Source organism: Oryzias latipes, chromosome 6 (assembly GCF_053564925.1).
Source record: "Oryzias latipes strain Hd-rR chromosome 6, Olatipes_Hd-rR_3.1".
Taxonomy (NCBI): domain Eukaryota; kingdom Metazoa; phylum Chordata; class Actinopteri; order Beloniformes; family Adrianichthyidae; genus Oryzias; species Oryzias latipes.
Genome location: NC_136242.1, coordinates 33,867,218 through 33,882,332, shown reverse-complemented (window position 1 = coordinate 33,882,332; position 15,115 = coordinate 33,867,218). Strand labels below are relative to the sequence as shown.

Here is a 15,115-nt window from a genome sequence, read left to right as displayed (position 1 = left end):
AATGCTCACCTGAACCTTAGTTTGGACCAAACAGGAGAATGTGGTCTGCATGAAAACAAAGGTTTTGGAAATCTGATGCAGTTCAGTCAGAGCGGAAAGGTTCGTGGACCGCCAACACGAGCAAAAGCAGGACGTTACCACGAGACGGGAAGTGAGGGGAGCGCCGTGCTCCTCAGAAACAGAACCAGGAAGTGGTTGGAAGTTGCTAAGGTGATGCCGTGAGGAGATGCAGGTGCTTTTTGTTGTCTGGAAGTCAGATCCGGCTGGAAACTGGACGTTTTTCAGGTCGGCGTTGAACCCAGAAAAGCAACTGGGAGGTTTTCACAAAGAGGAGCAAAGCAGCTGGTCTTCTGATCAGCATTGACCTTTAAACTTCTGCATCTCCTCTCTGGATTTTTTTTTTCTTGAATGCCCGGCGTTCCTGTTGGTTGAGCTTTCAGGAATCAAACTCTGCCGCGGACCAAACGTATCCATGTGAACCGAAGTTTCCCTGCAGGATAAGTCGGCTCTGGAGGATTGTTTGCAAATGTCTGGAGTTCTGTCAGGTCAATGTTTAAAGGACGATGATTCAATGACTGGATTTTAAAAACAGACGCTGACAGTTTTAGCAGAAATGATTTCTAACAAAGATTTTTTCACATCCAGACCTCGAAAGTTAAAGGTTTCCTTAAGAATGAGGTGAGGGATCCTCTCCCAGACGCACAGCTCATCTTGTTTTTCTTTCATTTCATCCGCTTCCAGTCTTTCAAACTTTCCACAGCCAAGGATGTGTGTGGATGTGCAGTAAGGAGCACATCTGTACAAATGCTGGTGGGTATTTTTAGCAACATTTATGTCCCTGAACAGGAAGCTGCTGCTGCTGCAGAGAAGAACGCGTTTTCCTGCGTGGAGTTTTGTTCTAAAGCGAAGCAGAGCGCCAGGACCCGCCGGTGGATGTTTGTGGTCACGGCCTTCCTGGTTGAAAGGTGAACCCTGCTGCCAGACGGCCAACAATGGGATGACTTTGTGTTTGTTGGAGACGAAAAACAATCGATGTGGAGAGAACCTCCTGTGGCTTTGAGCGTCGCCGCTGCTGCTGCAAACCGAAAACAGTCCACATCCAGACGGTGACACAGAGGACTGGAATGGACTTTTGATTCCCGTGCTTGGCACACATGTTCATTCATAAATAAACCCACATGATTAGAGATCCTTTTAAGCTCCTCACATTAGAGGATCCCTTGTTTTCTTGACTAACAATGTTATTCCATGATTTTTGATTAATCATTTTTTTATTAAAATGCTGAGGTCTTTAAATCCAGATTTCTGTATTTAAAATCTTAAAGCTCCTAAATGATGATAAACAAAAGTGTCCAGAAATGTTTGTTAAACCTCTACATCTTGTTTTTAGGACTTTCTCATCATTAAGTCCTTTTTTATTTTCAGAAATATATTTTACATATTTAAAATAGACTTTTTCTTATGGAAACGTGCATCACAATTCCTGTGCACTTTTCTCCGAAAAGCAAAATCCAACTTTGAATCGAAGTTTAAATTTTTCGGGATAATCTTATATATCAGTGATACTGACAGTATTGTTAAAAATAAAGAAATCGCTTGATCCCCAATTAAAGACGGAACCTTTAAGTGAAGAGGTGAATTAAGTGAATTATAGTTTTTTACTACATTTTTTACTTTCTGTTTTATGCCTTAATGTCCAAAGAAAACATAAAAATGATCAACTATACCTTAATTTAACTCATTTGCAGTCTCTACACCTACAAATATGAGCATACCTCCGTTTGATATTTTGCTTAAAAAATAAAATATTGTGACATGGAATAAAAATCTTCCTCAGCCGAGCAGCAACTGTGTGAAGGAATCTTGTGCTCCTAAAGGTCCTCAGTGAGGACAGACGCTACTTTTTCCTGTGAAGTCTGTAAAAACAGAATATCCTGACCCAGCAAGCAGCGGCAGAAAGATCTCACAATGACCTGGGAGCCAAAATCATCCAAAAACCTCAACATCTGACTAAAACCTAAAGCCCCAAACACCCCTGAAACCTTAGCCAAGCGCGACGGTTTATTTAGCTCTCATGTTGAACACATCAGAGTGAGGGCAGTGGACGAGCAGCTCCTGGCAGGAGAACCCCCCCCCCCCCCCCCCCCCCCATAAAGCAGGCCTACCGAAATGCTCCGCCCTCCCTGAGGAACCAGAGAACTTAATCAGAACCAGAGCTTGGAGTGAAACCCTTCATTAAAAACGAAATCCTGAAGCTATGGATTCCCAACAAACCCACCAATGCAGACTTGATCTTCCCACCGCCAAACCAGCAGATTTCCGTGGTACTTTTTAGCTGGTGGCCATATATGGGGATTCAGATCCGTGCATGAGCTCCTGTAATCAACCCCATGCTGCTGCTCCAACCCACACGCAAAAAAGGGAACGCCCTCCAGTAAAGTTTAGGCTTCAAGGTCTTAAAATAAAAAACAACACATTACTTTTTTAGTTTAGATTTGATCTGTAAAACCTCATTTATACTGGCTTCAAATCTTCTGAGGAGGTTGTGCCACAGTTGACCTGGAGAGCAACCTGGATCCAGAACCAGGGGTCGTGTGCAGCTTCAAATCCAGCATGGATCCCAGAGGGGGGTGGTTGATTATAGCCAGGTCCTCTTTAAGCATTTTTACCTGGATAAATGAAGGAATACTAATACCACCACCAGAGGGTCAAAGACAGATCCATCAACCCATCAGCCTCAGGTTAAAGTCCCGGTCATTGGCGACAGCGGTGGACCTGAGGAGCGTTTTTCTCAGAGGTGAAGATCCCAACACATTTACACCCATCCAGAGAAGAAGCAGCTCAGGCTCATGACAGTAGTTAAACACTTGAACTTTTACTTTGGAGGACCTCCAGATGAAACTCTGCTTTCTCCAAAAATAACAAGACTTTGGAAATCTGCATCTGCAGGAACCATCAAACTCTTGGAACGCTTTCTAGATGGAGATCTGAAGCTCAAGAGGAAGCGAGTGATGACGGGTTTTGGTTCAGCTGCAGCGCTGATGTTTGCTATGATCTTAACCTTAACCCCAACTTGAACAACGATTCCTGCAACTCAAACGAGTGGAGCAACATTGCAGAGAATAATGCCAGTCTGAGGTTTCTGGTTCTTGAACCTTCTGAGCTTCTGCTGTTCTGACAGTTCATATAAATCCTCAGAAGTTAAAGAATCCGCTTTTTAAAATGCCGTCCAGCTGCGCTGCGTTTCATGAGGATTCCTCTTCGTCCTGGTGTGTTTCTGCTCCGTTCAGTCTTGGTGAGTCAGTCAGCTCCGCTCCTTCCAAAGACCTCACAGTGTCAGAACCAATGTATTAGTAAAACCATTTTGAAAATGGCGTATTAAATATGATACAGCAGGGATTTAAGCTCACGTAAACCTATATAAGTCAATTGGCAATTTATTGTATTTCATGCATCATACATAACATCAAGCAACATAAATTCTTTTTTATTTTTAAATTACTTAACTTTGTATATTTAAAGTAAAACATTAGATGCGTAACTTGCTGTATCACAATGATTGATTAGTGGTTTGGTGTTGCCATGATAAAATGACTAGAAACGTCCTTTTCCTTACTGCTTTCACTTAAGATTTGACTATTTTTGGTCAAATTATTAAAATATCTGCACCGTACAAGTTCAGCTGCAGATCCAGAAGATGGTACTTTTACATTTGGTGGCACACTGCGACGGTGGCAGTAATTAATGCATGAATACGCTACAAAAGACCCCTGGAGAAATTACAGCCCAGGTAGAAACCCATGCCCCTGCAAAGGTTTTTGGCTTATGTTGGCATTGCCGTCCCGAGTGCAGCATTGAGGGATTAAGAGAAAAAACACTGAGGTAGGAGAAAGGATGGCCTTGAACATTTCCCAATATGGGAAACCCAACAGAGATACAGGAACTGCACAGGCCACTTTACCTGTGTGTATTGTCAAAAATGCAGAGTAAATCCTTGCCTGAACAAGGCCAGAAACTGTTGTCAGGCCTGCCACCATTAAAAATAAATAGGTTAAGAACTGCAAAATGTGTAAAGAAACTGAAATGTCCTGGTTTCCAGACTTCCACCCAGCCAGTACCATTGATTGATTGATTCTTGATAGCTGCATTTTATGTTTTGAATTAAAAAAATGTTGTATTTGCTTGGGTCTTACTATATTTTTGTTAGTTCAGGAAACAACATATCTTTGAGCTGTGTGACCTGGTGTATCAAATATGATACAAATTGAAACTCATAAAAAATCATATTTCCATATTTTTTATTTATTTCTTCAGAGGGACCAATAAAGGCTCCAAGTTCAAAGAATTGGAATTTTTGCCAATTATTGAATGGTTCAGACTTTACAGGGTTAAAACTTCCTGCATGGTGTCCTCCAGATTAGTGTGCTGCCTGTTTGTAATTTATGTTTACTGAGGAAGTTCTTAAAGAATGAGAAAAATTAGAGCAAAGAACAGAAAAAAAAAAGTTTTAAAAGCTATTTATTTCTTTTTATAAACCAAAAATGTAGAACAATATATAATATGTATATATATATGTGTATATATATATATGTGTATATATATATATATATATATATATATATATAAAAGATGTTGGCTCTGTTTATTCTGTCGATGGTTTCTCCTGCTGTGATGTCATCATTTGGGGGAGGGCGCTCTTTCACTATGTCCAAAATTCATTTTCACCTGTACTTTTGGTGAGCTTTTGAGTTTGTGGCGGGGTGAAACTTTTGCTCAAAGGCGCATAAAAAATAATATGTTCCTTTGGTTCGGCACAGAACCGTTTCTTCTAGAGCTTTATGTTTCAGAGCTAATCTAGCATCAACATAACTTGATCCTGAGGTCTGCTCCAAACCTCTCAGGTTCCTGGTGCGGTCTGCTTCCCTCCAGACGGCATCGAGCTCCATGCGTGACTCCTAAATGTTTGTCGCAGCCCGGTGGCGGCGCAGGATGCAGTGGGAGTGGATTGATGTCCGGTCTAGGCCACAGGCCAGCACAGCTCCAGGACGCGGCAGGAAGCCTCTGAAGCTCCTCCGGATGTAGCTGTCAGCTGATCCCCTTTCAGAGGGAAAAGAGGAGAGGGAGAGGGTTGGAGTGGGAGGCAAACTGGCAGGTGGAGAAGTCGAGAGAGCGGGGCTGCCTTCTCCAGCTGAGGGTGATGCTGAGATCCCGTCCTGCTGCCTGAATCCTTTCCTGCCGCTCTGCTTCCGCCTCACGGCTCTAGAGTCTCTGCTTGTGTTCTCGTGTGTGTTTATTCAGACACCAGGACACGCGTTCATCATGACTTCCTGCTGATGTGATGCATCTGAGGACATTACACCTCCAACACTTCCTCTGTGTCTGAGTCACCTAAGAGCAGAACAAGCCCCGCCCCCCTCTAACCCAAACGGCCACGGCCCTCTTCATGTGTCTTTGGAGAGATTAGTGGAAACGAGGGTTTCTGCGGGTCTTTGCTGACTTGGTGCAGCAGGACATGTTTTCAGCTCTGACCCGGTTTCCTGTGAGATCACGGGTCTCCCTGGATCTGAAACTCCGTGCTTCACTCGTCCTTCACCTGTCTGGTTTGTAGGAGGCCTCTCTCCATTTCTGCCTTCCCTGCAGGAATCGTGTTGAGGAAACGGGACAGGAAAGGCAGAGCAGACAGGGAAGAATAGAGGGATATCCCCTTACAGGGTTCCCTCCCTTTCCCTCCAGGATAGAAGGGGTGAGAACTTCGGGGGGGGGGGGGGGGGGGGGGGGGCTCTGTAAATTACACCACCTGTCCACTCACAAACGTCCACACATAAAGAGGCGATAATAAAGTGTGTGGACGGCTGGCTGCTGGGATGCTTGTGTGTGGCGAGGCCTTCAGATTAGCCCTATGTGGCCCAGATTACAGCCGGATCAGTGCTGCTACATATTACAGCGGCCTGAGAACCAGCAGCGAGACAGCTGAGCGGCCGCAGCTTTACAGGCTTAAGAAGCCATTTAATTACACTTCTGCAAAGAGGAAAAGTGTCATTTCACACAGTCTTGGAGTGTCAAAGGGGAAAAGGCTTGATTTGATGAGTGCAACAGGGGAGGGGGGGCGGTGAAGCAGCCGTTGTCAGGAATCGCCTCTCCTTTCCTCAAACAAGTGTCTCCTTCATGAGCTCTTTAAGTCCACACGGCGCCACCCGGTGGCGGCGAAAGGAAACGTCTCCAGATGGAAAACGAATCCTGTCTGCAGCAGAGAATGAAGTTCCTAGTTTGAAGATCCTCACTGAAACCGTCTGCTTTTGTCGTTGTGAAGGGGCCACCAGGGACATCGGCTCAGCCCTGACGAGGATGTGCATGAGGCACCGCAGCATAGAGGCCAAGTTACGCCACTTTTCCAAGTAAGGGTCGTGTTTTTCTGTTCCTCCTGCTCCTCCTGTTCTGCCTCACGTGTCCTCTCATCGCCGCCGTGCAGCGTCCTCATGGAAGGCCTGGTTACTCCTCTCCAAGACAGAATAGAAGAGTGGAAGAAGACGGCGAACCAGCTGGACAAAGACCACACCAAAGGTGAGCCAACCTGAACCTTCAAAAGCCGATTGTTGTCGTCTCTGAGATTTGTACGCTGATTTTTCCTCATTTGTGTTTCGCAGAGTACAAAAGATCTCGTCAGGAAATCAAGAGGAAGTCATTAGATACCATCAAGCTGCAGAAGAAAGCCAGAAAAGGTAAAGAAAACCTGCAAATGCTCTGCTGGCTCTGCAGATGTCTGGAAAAGGGAAGCAGCGCCATCTAGAGTTAACAGCGAGAACGATCGCTCAGTCAAAATAAGGTTTTGAGGCAGAATTTCCCAGCCTCCTTTCCAGCATTTACGTTTTAAAATCAGAGACATGAACTGCCCCCCCTGCTGTACTGACATCAGCTGCTTGTAATGAACTTTCTGTTTTTGTGCAGCTCCTCCACACACCAGTGAACTGTCACAAACATGAATGTGGCCTGGTTTGACTCGCTAATAGCCTGTTTCTTCTGTCTCTCCAATCCCTGATTGTTTCCGCGCCTCTTCTGTTTCCCTCTGGCTTTTTACCCTGGCTGTAGAGTTGCTAGGTATGTCTGCTGTTCTGTGTCTGACTCACAGCTTCACGTCGCCTCATGCATCAAAGCTGCCAGTCAGGCCAAACGCTTCTGTCTTTGCATTTGTAGTTTGCAGTCCTTCGTGAAAACCATCCGCCTGATGGGACCTCTGCTCCACTCCGCTGGTTAACCACTACCTGCCAGCTGTTTAGTGATGCTGAGCATGTTTTTTTTTAATGTAGAAGTACAATCATTTGGATTTAAGCACTCCCTAATTAACAAATTAGCACACAACCATTTCAAATCAATGTAAAAATGAATCCTCTCTTTTTTTGTCCGCTTGTCTGACTGTTGCAACTTCATTTATCAGAGCAGTGTCTGCATGTTGACTTCAGCTCCATTAACTCTGCAGCTTCCAATAAAGCTCTAATTAGCTAAAAAAAAACTGCAACGAGAAGGTGACGGCTCATTATAGAACCTGAAAAACCTTTTAGTCGTTTGTCATCATCCCTGAGGCAAATGTCATCACATTAACAAAGATGGAACCCGAGAAAAACCTGAAAGTTTAGATGAAATTCCTGTAAACGCTCCGCCGTGCACAAACTTTGAGAGTCCTCAGGTCTATTTTCTGTGAACTGCTCCTTCTTCTGAAACCTCAAATGCAATCATGAGTCCCCAGTTTTTATGTGATGATCCTCCAGAGATCATGAGCGATGATCTGCTCCAGATCTGGTTTGGTAAAACTGGTTTTGGAAACAGGATTGACGTGCAAAGGTGGAGCAGGAAGTCACAAACGTTACCAAAACGCTACATCACCTTTTTAAGGAACCACAAGATCACCACAATTTTTCAGAATTAACTGCAGAAAGAGGAAGCCTAAAAATGGAAAAAAGAACAATAATACAAGAAAAATCACTTTAAAGTAGGAAAATGGTCTCTCTATGACACTTAACAAGAAGTCTTATATTAAAATATCAAAAACTAGAACCAAGGAGTTCCACACGAGCAATGGAAAAAGAAAAAAAGTTTAAAAAGTTAACTGTTAGATAAAATTACGTCAAATTGGACGTTCTACTGCCCGACGGTATGGATCTTTTTTAGTTCTAAGCAAAAAGTTTGTTGAATTTTATTTAATTGATTTTGATTACAGAGATTAAAAAACTAGTGAAATAAGAGGAATTGACTTATTTTAGAACAAAATGTGAACAACATTAGAATCTTATTACAAGTTTATAAATCTTAATAAATCCTTATAAAGTCTCAAATTAGCTTTTACTTTTAGAACAGAAAACTACATTTTTTCCAAAATAATAGCAATGAATGCCAGCCTAACTTTGATTGAACTTTTAAATAACATCCGTAAAATTAAACATAGAATTACATCTTTTTAAGTCTTAAAATCAAGTTTTTCTATTGTCATAAATTCAGAGCAAAAGGATTTTTACTCCTTTTAATAATAATTTCCTGATTTCCAGATCCTTGCTCTGAACCATAGTTGTGATTTTGATGAGCAAAGACAAGTTAAAACAACTCTAATTATCTCTAAAGACAAGTGTTTAATATTTGCAGTCCAAAAGTTTTATCGAAAAAAGTTTTCATTAAAATAATTTTTTTTTCCAGGCTTTTATTTTTTTCCTGGCTTTTGAACTCAGTCAAAAGTTTTCAGCTGAAGTGTTGGGATGAAAAAGATCCATCTTGAGCATAAATTGGGTCTTTGTTTCAAACAGGCGAGCGGCACGTTTGTCACGAACACCTGAAGGGAGGTCGACATGAAAACGCTGTCATGATGAATGTGCAGCATTCAGCTTTTCACGGAGAAACATCCTCATGTTAGTTGACATGTAAAGTGTGTTACTAAACATGCTAAGAACGTGTGTTTTTACACGCGGCTGGTCATAAACGTGAACTCAGGAGCACAGTAGCATCATTTCATTGCTCAGCTTCATCCCATCCATCTGATTCTGAAGGTGTGGTTTCTGTTTTCCACTCCTCTCATGTCGACATCTGCACGCCATCCTAGCTTGTCTCATCCATCACTCCCTCCAGCACCGACCTTCTGAGTGTGAAGTTCCTCCGTTCGTTGATCTTCCGCTCCAATGGGCTCTCAGTTTTCGTCTCCTTCATCCTCCTCCTCCTCCTCCTCCTCTCACTTAGGGAGGGGAAACCTGCGCCCCCAGCTGGACAGCGCCATGCAGGACGTCAACGACCTGTACCTGCTGATGGAGGAGACGGAGAAGCAGGCGGTGCGAAGGGCGCTCCTGGAGGAGAGGGGGCGTTACTGCTCATTTATCAGCCTGCTTCAGCCCGTCGTGGTGAGAGACATTTCCCAATAAAAGACGGAATTTCACTGACAGCTACCACTCAAGGACTTACATTTAAACATAGGAAGATCAGAAATGTCCAGTTTTTGTGAAAATTCTTCTGCATTGAACGCCTCCTGCTATAAAGAAAGGTTCAAACCAAATGGGTGTCCTGCAGAACGTGGAGATCGCTATGCTGGGGGAGATAACTCACCTTCAAGCCATCGTGGAAGACCTCACTGTTTTGACTGAAGACCCCCATAAGCTGCCGCCCGCCAGTGAACAGGTACGTGGGGGGAAGGGGGTAACTCTGCTTCCCATTCCACTTCCTCTTATGGGAAAACGTGACTTAAAGTTAGGTTTGTTATTGCTTTCTGTATGTAAATCAAGAACCCTTGAAAGTCACTAAGACATATTTTCTCAAACTAAGATTGTCTTTCTATTGAAAAACTTTCTTGAAATTCTTATTTTCTTTCTTGCAGAACAGAAAATAAGATTTTTTTTATGAATCAAGAGTCTTAAGATTCTGTTTTTGTTGGTTAATGAAAAATATGAAATCCATGAAAAAGTTGGACTTGTTTTACTTCAGAGGCAGAATGGGGGCCGTTGTTGCCCCTGACCTCCCACACGGCCCCCGCCTGCTAAAAATACCAGCTAAAGTGACCGCTGTGCAGCTGCTCAGCCCCCAGGAATCCCCAGTTTGACTAACCTTTGAGCAAAGCGCAGGGCCCCGCCTGTTCCAGGCAACGCTGCCATGGCACCAACGTTTTCTGATGGATTGCTGCAGGTGATCCGGGACCTGAAAGGCTCCGATTATAGCTGGTCCTACCAGACCCCCCCGTCCTCCCCCAGCAGCACCACCTCCAGGAAGAGCAGCATGTGCAGGTACGCAACCCATCAATCTTCTCCCCATGTTTTGCCGGTTCATTTTCATCTGTCACCATCTCCACTGCCGAGCAAAGGAATCCAGCTGAAGCTGGAGCCTCTCAGCTCCTCCTCTTCCTCGGTCGTCTGCAGACTCATCCTCCTGGTTCTCGTCGTTTCCACTTCAAACCCAAATCTGTTGAGCATTTCAGCCTGAGAGCCTCAAAGGTGCACATGCCCCCAAATTCTCTAAAGTCTACAGCTGTGTGATTCTAGGTCACAGGAGAACCTTTAAATCGAAGTCGTTTAATCCTATAACGTTGAAGGAAAATGCCTCGAAAGTATTACTACCTGATACTTTTACCAATCAACACACGTTCTCTTTAGGCTTTTCTATATTTATTCTCCATTCCAAAGCGCGGTGTGAGAGTTGGCGCTCGGTTTGTGAGTCATCCTCCCTGAACTGACTTTGAGGCGTCAGAACATCTGTGTGAAGAAAGTGTTGGAGATACAGGACTGCCAGTTTCAGATGAAGAATATTGCTTCATCAAAAGGGAGGGGGGGGGGGGGGAGATGGTCTTTGGTCTTAACTGATAAGAAATATTCAGTTTGCCATATTTAATTAGGCATTCCTCCTTAAGCCTCATCCTGGAGGGAGAAGATTAATGAGAGGAGATAGCTGCAGATATGTTCCAGAGGGAGACGAGGAGGAGGAGGAGGAGGAGGAAGAGGAGTGCAGAGGGAAGGTGAGAAGAGCAGGTTGCACATTTCAAAAATGTGTGGGTGACAAAAGAAAGCAATGCTGAGCGAGAACAACAAAGCCGGAGACAGAAAGCAGAAAAGGCAGCTTTTAATCTTCAGAGGCAAACGAAGCCACGATGGTTTAATGCTCTTTAATGCTCCAACATTAGAGGAACGACACAATTTATCCGCCCGGAGCTTTGTGATCAATTTTTCATTGAGTCTTTTTTGTTTTTCTGTGTTTTACATGCCCGCCCCCCCTCTCCTCTCCTCCTCCCCCTCCTGGAGAACCCTTTCAGAACCAAGAATGTACCGGAATCGATCGGAACCGCGTTTAGCATCCGTCTTCATTTTTTGTGATGTTCTTCCAACAGCCTGCTCCAGATGCCCTCAGCGGGGGCCCATCGGCTCAGCAGCGTCTCCTCCCACGACTCGGGATTCGTCTCGCAGGACGCCAACACCCTCTCCAAGCCCCCGTCACCCATGCCATCTGATATCACCAGCCAGGTATGAAACGCTCTGCTGCCACCAGGGGAAGATGGGGTAGGTGCGGTAGTGGGGGTGGGGGCTGGGGGGCAGAGTTTTTACAACAACACCAGGAGCGAAGCAGATTTGCCCTCCGGCAGCAGCGCCGGGGGGCAGAGGACACCGTAACTCCCTCCCCCAGCAGCATCCGTGTCTCCATGAAGGCCCCCGGAAAAGAGCCCGATCGTCAAACAGCCTTTTGTTTTCTCTGTAATAGAGACTCACCGTTTGCAAAGAATAAACTCTTCTCCCTGCAGACGGATCAAGTTATTCAGGACTGTGGTTTGAGCAGATTGCAGATCTTGAAGTGATGCAAGGTTCCTTTTGTAAATGAAGCGTCTCACAGGCTACTTTATTTTCAATCTAGTCTTCAGTCTATAAATCCCCCAAGAGAGACCGCAGAATCCCTCTGTGTGTAAAGCTCTCTCTTCTTCCTATACATCTATCACACCTACATCCTTCTCCTTATTTCCTCTGAACCTCCACTACCCCCCCCCCCCCCCTCTTCCCCCTCCTTCCTTCCCAGAAATCAACAAGCTCAGCCTCCTCAGAGGCTTCAGAAACCTGCCAGTCTGTCAGCGAGTGCAACTCTCCCACAGCGGTTAGTACTGCATGCTTTCCTCTGCAGCCTGCTCGCTGTGCTGGACGCACACGCACACACACACACACACACACACACACACACACACACACTGATGTATTCCCCCTCATTGGTGTAAGTTGAAGAAAAGCCCGTGGGCTCCTCGTGACAGCCGCACAGCAGTTTGACGTGGACTATTTGTGGATGTTGAGCACTCTGACTCGACCTGTCTGTCCATTCCACAGTTTGGCTCATGCTCATCCTTCGGCACCTTCCGCCCTCCTGCTTTCTCTCACACCGGCACCATCCGGCCTCTATCTGTCATGCTTCCTTCGTCTCCCACATTTAACCACTCCCCCGGATCCAACAATCCCTCACCCACATCAAAGGTTCCTAGCTGGAAGGTTTGTTTTTATTTGCAGTTCATTTTTTTGGTGGGTTTGGCACCGCCCCCCTTTTTTCATTCTTTGCTTCTTATGTTTTATTTCTGCATTTTAACCTCAGTCATCGTTTGGCTCGGCCTGTTCCACTAAGATGAAACGTTCTGCCGGTCTGCATAAATCTGTACGGCGTTCCCTTGTTTATCGCGGGAGATGCCTTTTAAATAAAAAAACACACAAAAAGTGGAATGTTTGTTGTAAAACTCCTCACTAGACACTTTTAGACAGACATGAACATTTTTCACTCGTTTCTCTCTTAGTTCAAACCTTTATAGAAAAATACGTCCAGGATTATAGGATGTAGACAAAAATCGGATCACGCTTGAAGATTTATGTTAATTTTGCAAACTGATTACATTCTGAACAGGAGACACATCACAGATTGACAAGGTCTCAGCCAATCAGGACGCAGAACACAATGTGATTTAATAAAATAATTATTGAGACTGGGAAGGTCAACCGTGGTACAGCGAGGGAATGCTGTACGTGCTTCTGTCCAGCTCATGGACAAATCAGCGCCTCCGTTTGGCTGAGAGTGCAACAGTTTGACAGCAAACGCTGCGGAAGCGGCGAGGAAGACGCTCTGATTGTTCCATCTGCCACCGCAGGACTGGGCCAAGTCGAGCTCCTGCGAGCCGTCGCTAGCCGGCACGCCGCAACGCAGGAGGGAGCCCTCGGAAAGAATGAGGGACACCGAGGCTCCGCCCAGTCCCCAGGGTTACGCCAGGATGCAGGCAGACGATCCGAGCAGAGCAAGAAGTGGAATTGTTACCACAAAGGTACGAGCTCTTCAGGGAGGGGGGGAAGGAAATGTCAGGAAATTGATTAGTCTGCCCTGAGGGCGACAGCGTGCCGCATTGTCATGTTAATGTGGACTAATCTGCATGTCTGTGCTACCTGGCGCTGTTGGTGTGCACACCTCAGCACGGAGAGCCCCTATCTCCAGCAGCCAGCACCCTCGCCATGGTTCTGACCCGAGGCCTGAGCATGGAGCAGCAGAAGAGCAGCAGAGACTCTCTGCAGTACTCCAGTGGCTACAGCAGCCAGACCAACACCCCCTCCTGCTCCGAGGACACCATACCCTCACAAGGTAAGGCTCATCCAGAAAGGGCAAAGATCCGGACTCATATGAGTTGCAGAGGGAATCCCAGTTTCGCTTCGGCTCCACATGTGACACGGGGGCCGAAGACCAAACACCCCCTGACAGCCAAAGGTCCTGCTTTGAATTTCTGCACCACAAAGATGCAGATGAGATCATCCAATCTGCAGTTTCTATGCTGATGACTCGCCTCTCTCTGTCACCTCCAGGTTCAGATTATGAGTGCTACTCTCTGAACGGAGATGCGGACGGCGAGGGACAGGCAGACTTCGACAAGTCGTCCACCATCCCACGCCACAGCAACATTGCCCAGAGCTACCGCCGCATGATCCAAACCAAGAGGCCCGCCAGCACAGCGGGTCTGCCTGCGGGGCGGAGCCTACAGGGAACTCCTAACGGTGCCGGTGGCGGCGGCTCTGGAGTCATATCCTCGGGGACCGCCACCATACGTCGGACCCCGTCCACTAAAACGGGTGTGAGACGCACCCCGTCCACATCCGGCCCCATCCCCATCCGGCCCCCCATCATTCCTGCTAAAACCCCCACAGTCCCGGACTCTCCGGGGCCCGCCAGCCCGTCCCCGCATCACACAGGCACTGAGGAGTTCCTGTACGGCGCGGACACATCCGTCACCGACTACATGAAGGCTTCTCCTAAGCGAATGAGCCTCCCTGACACAACATGGAGCAGGGGGGGAGGAGGCGCATCCGACAGGACAGTTTACCCCCAGCAGGCGCCTGGCATGAGCGCCCAAAGTGCCGAGGAGGACCCTCTGCTGGCTGCCAACCGTCACAGCCTGGTGGAGAAGATAGGGGAGCTGGCTGCCAGCGCTCACGCCCTCGGCGAGGGTCACTTCCCTTTCTCCAGCTTGTTGCCGGGGAAATCGGCTCAGTGCGCCCCCCAGGAGCTATCCTCTGCAACCCAGAAGGACGTGGACATGTTGGTGACCATTCGCCGTGGGGTAAAGCTGCGCAAGACGGTGACAGATGATAGGTCGGCTCCCAGAATCCTTTGGTAGTTGGAGCGATGTACAAACTGAATGTTTGAAACCCAGAGCACTCGCTAAAAACAGGAAGTGGGGGGAGTGAAGGCCCGTCGAGCAAAGACTGAACCTGACCTTTGGACAAAGCTCTCCTTCTTCCTTTCGGTTGTATTCTTTGCTTTTTGTTTTGTGGGCTTTGTTGCCGTGCACCTCTGCGTTCTGTGTTGTTTCAGCCCAGTTTATCCTTCTGGGGGCCACACAGCGCTCTGCGTCCGTGTTCTTGCTCCGGTGGTTATTATTAAATTGTGCATTTCTGAATCCGCACAGCGGAAATGTGAGGCGGTGTGAGCCTCTGCGTTTGTTGTTTCTCACCATTACTGTTCAGGCTCTGTGTTACGGTTTCGTCTGATGAGCTGAAACCGCTGCTGGGTAGCTTCACGCTCAAATGGAAGCGATGAGCTGCCGTTTATATTGCTGTACTGTCAATATATTCCACAATTAAAACAGTCTTTTTACTTTAAA

The 15,115-nt window shown here is 46.4% G+C and overlaps 1 protein-coding gene across 4 annotated transcripts in view; it reads left to right on the top strand.

Moving 5' to 3' along the window:
- mtss1la (MTSS I-BAR domain containing 2a) overlaps positions 1–15,115 on the top strand; it is a 24,028-nt gene extending 8,913 nt beyond the window's left edge. For 2 of the 4 annotated variants that reach the window (XM_023956117.2, XM_078949428.1), the window contains exons 4-15: positions 6,311–6,395; positions 6,470–6,561; positions 6,645–6,719; positions 9,217–9,374; positions 9,541–9,648; positions 10,150–10,247; positions 11,342–11,474; positions 12,019–12,093; positions 12,318–12,476; positions 13,121–13,291; positions 13,437–13,602; positions 13,821–15,115. In XM_023956117.2, the coding sequence (XP_023811885.1) occupies positions 6,311–6,395; positions 6,470–6,561; positions 6,645–6,719; positions 9,217–9,374; positions 9,541–9,648; positions 10,150–10,247; positions 11,342–11,474; positions 12,019–12,093; positions 12,318–12,476; positions 13,121–13,291; positions 13,437–13,602; positions 13,821–14,629 (2,129 nt within the window). In that variant the 3' untranslated portion in view covers positions 14,630–15,115. The remainder of the gene's footprint in view (positions 1–6,310; positions 6,396–6,469; positions 6,562–6,644; positions 6,720–9,216; positions 9,375–9,540; positions 9,649–10,149; positions 10,248–11,341; positions 11,475–12,018; positions 12,094–12,317; positions 12,477–13,120; positions 13,292–13,436; positions 13,603–13,820) is intronic. The other 2 variants (XM_078949427.1, XM_078949429.1) reach the window with 2 other exon arrangements.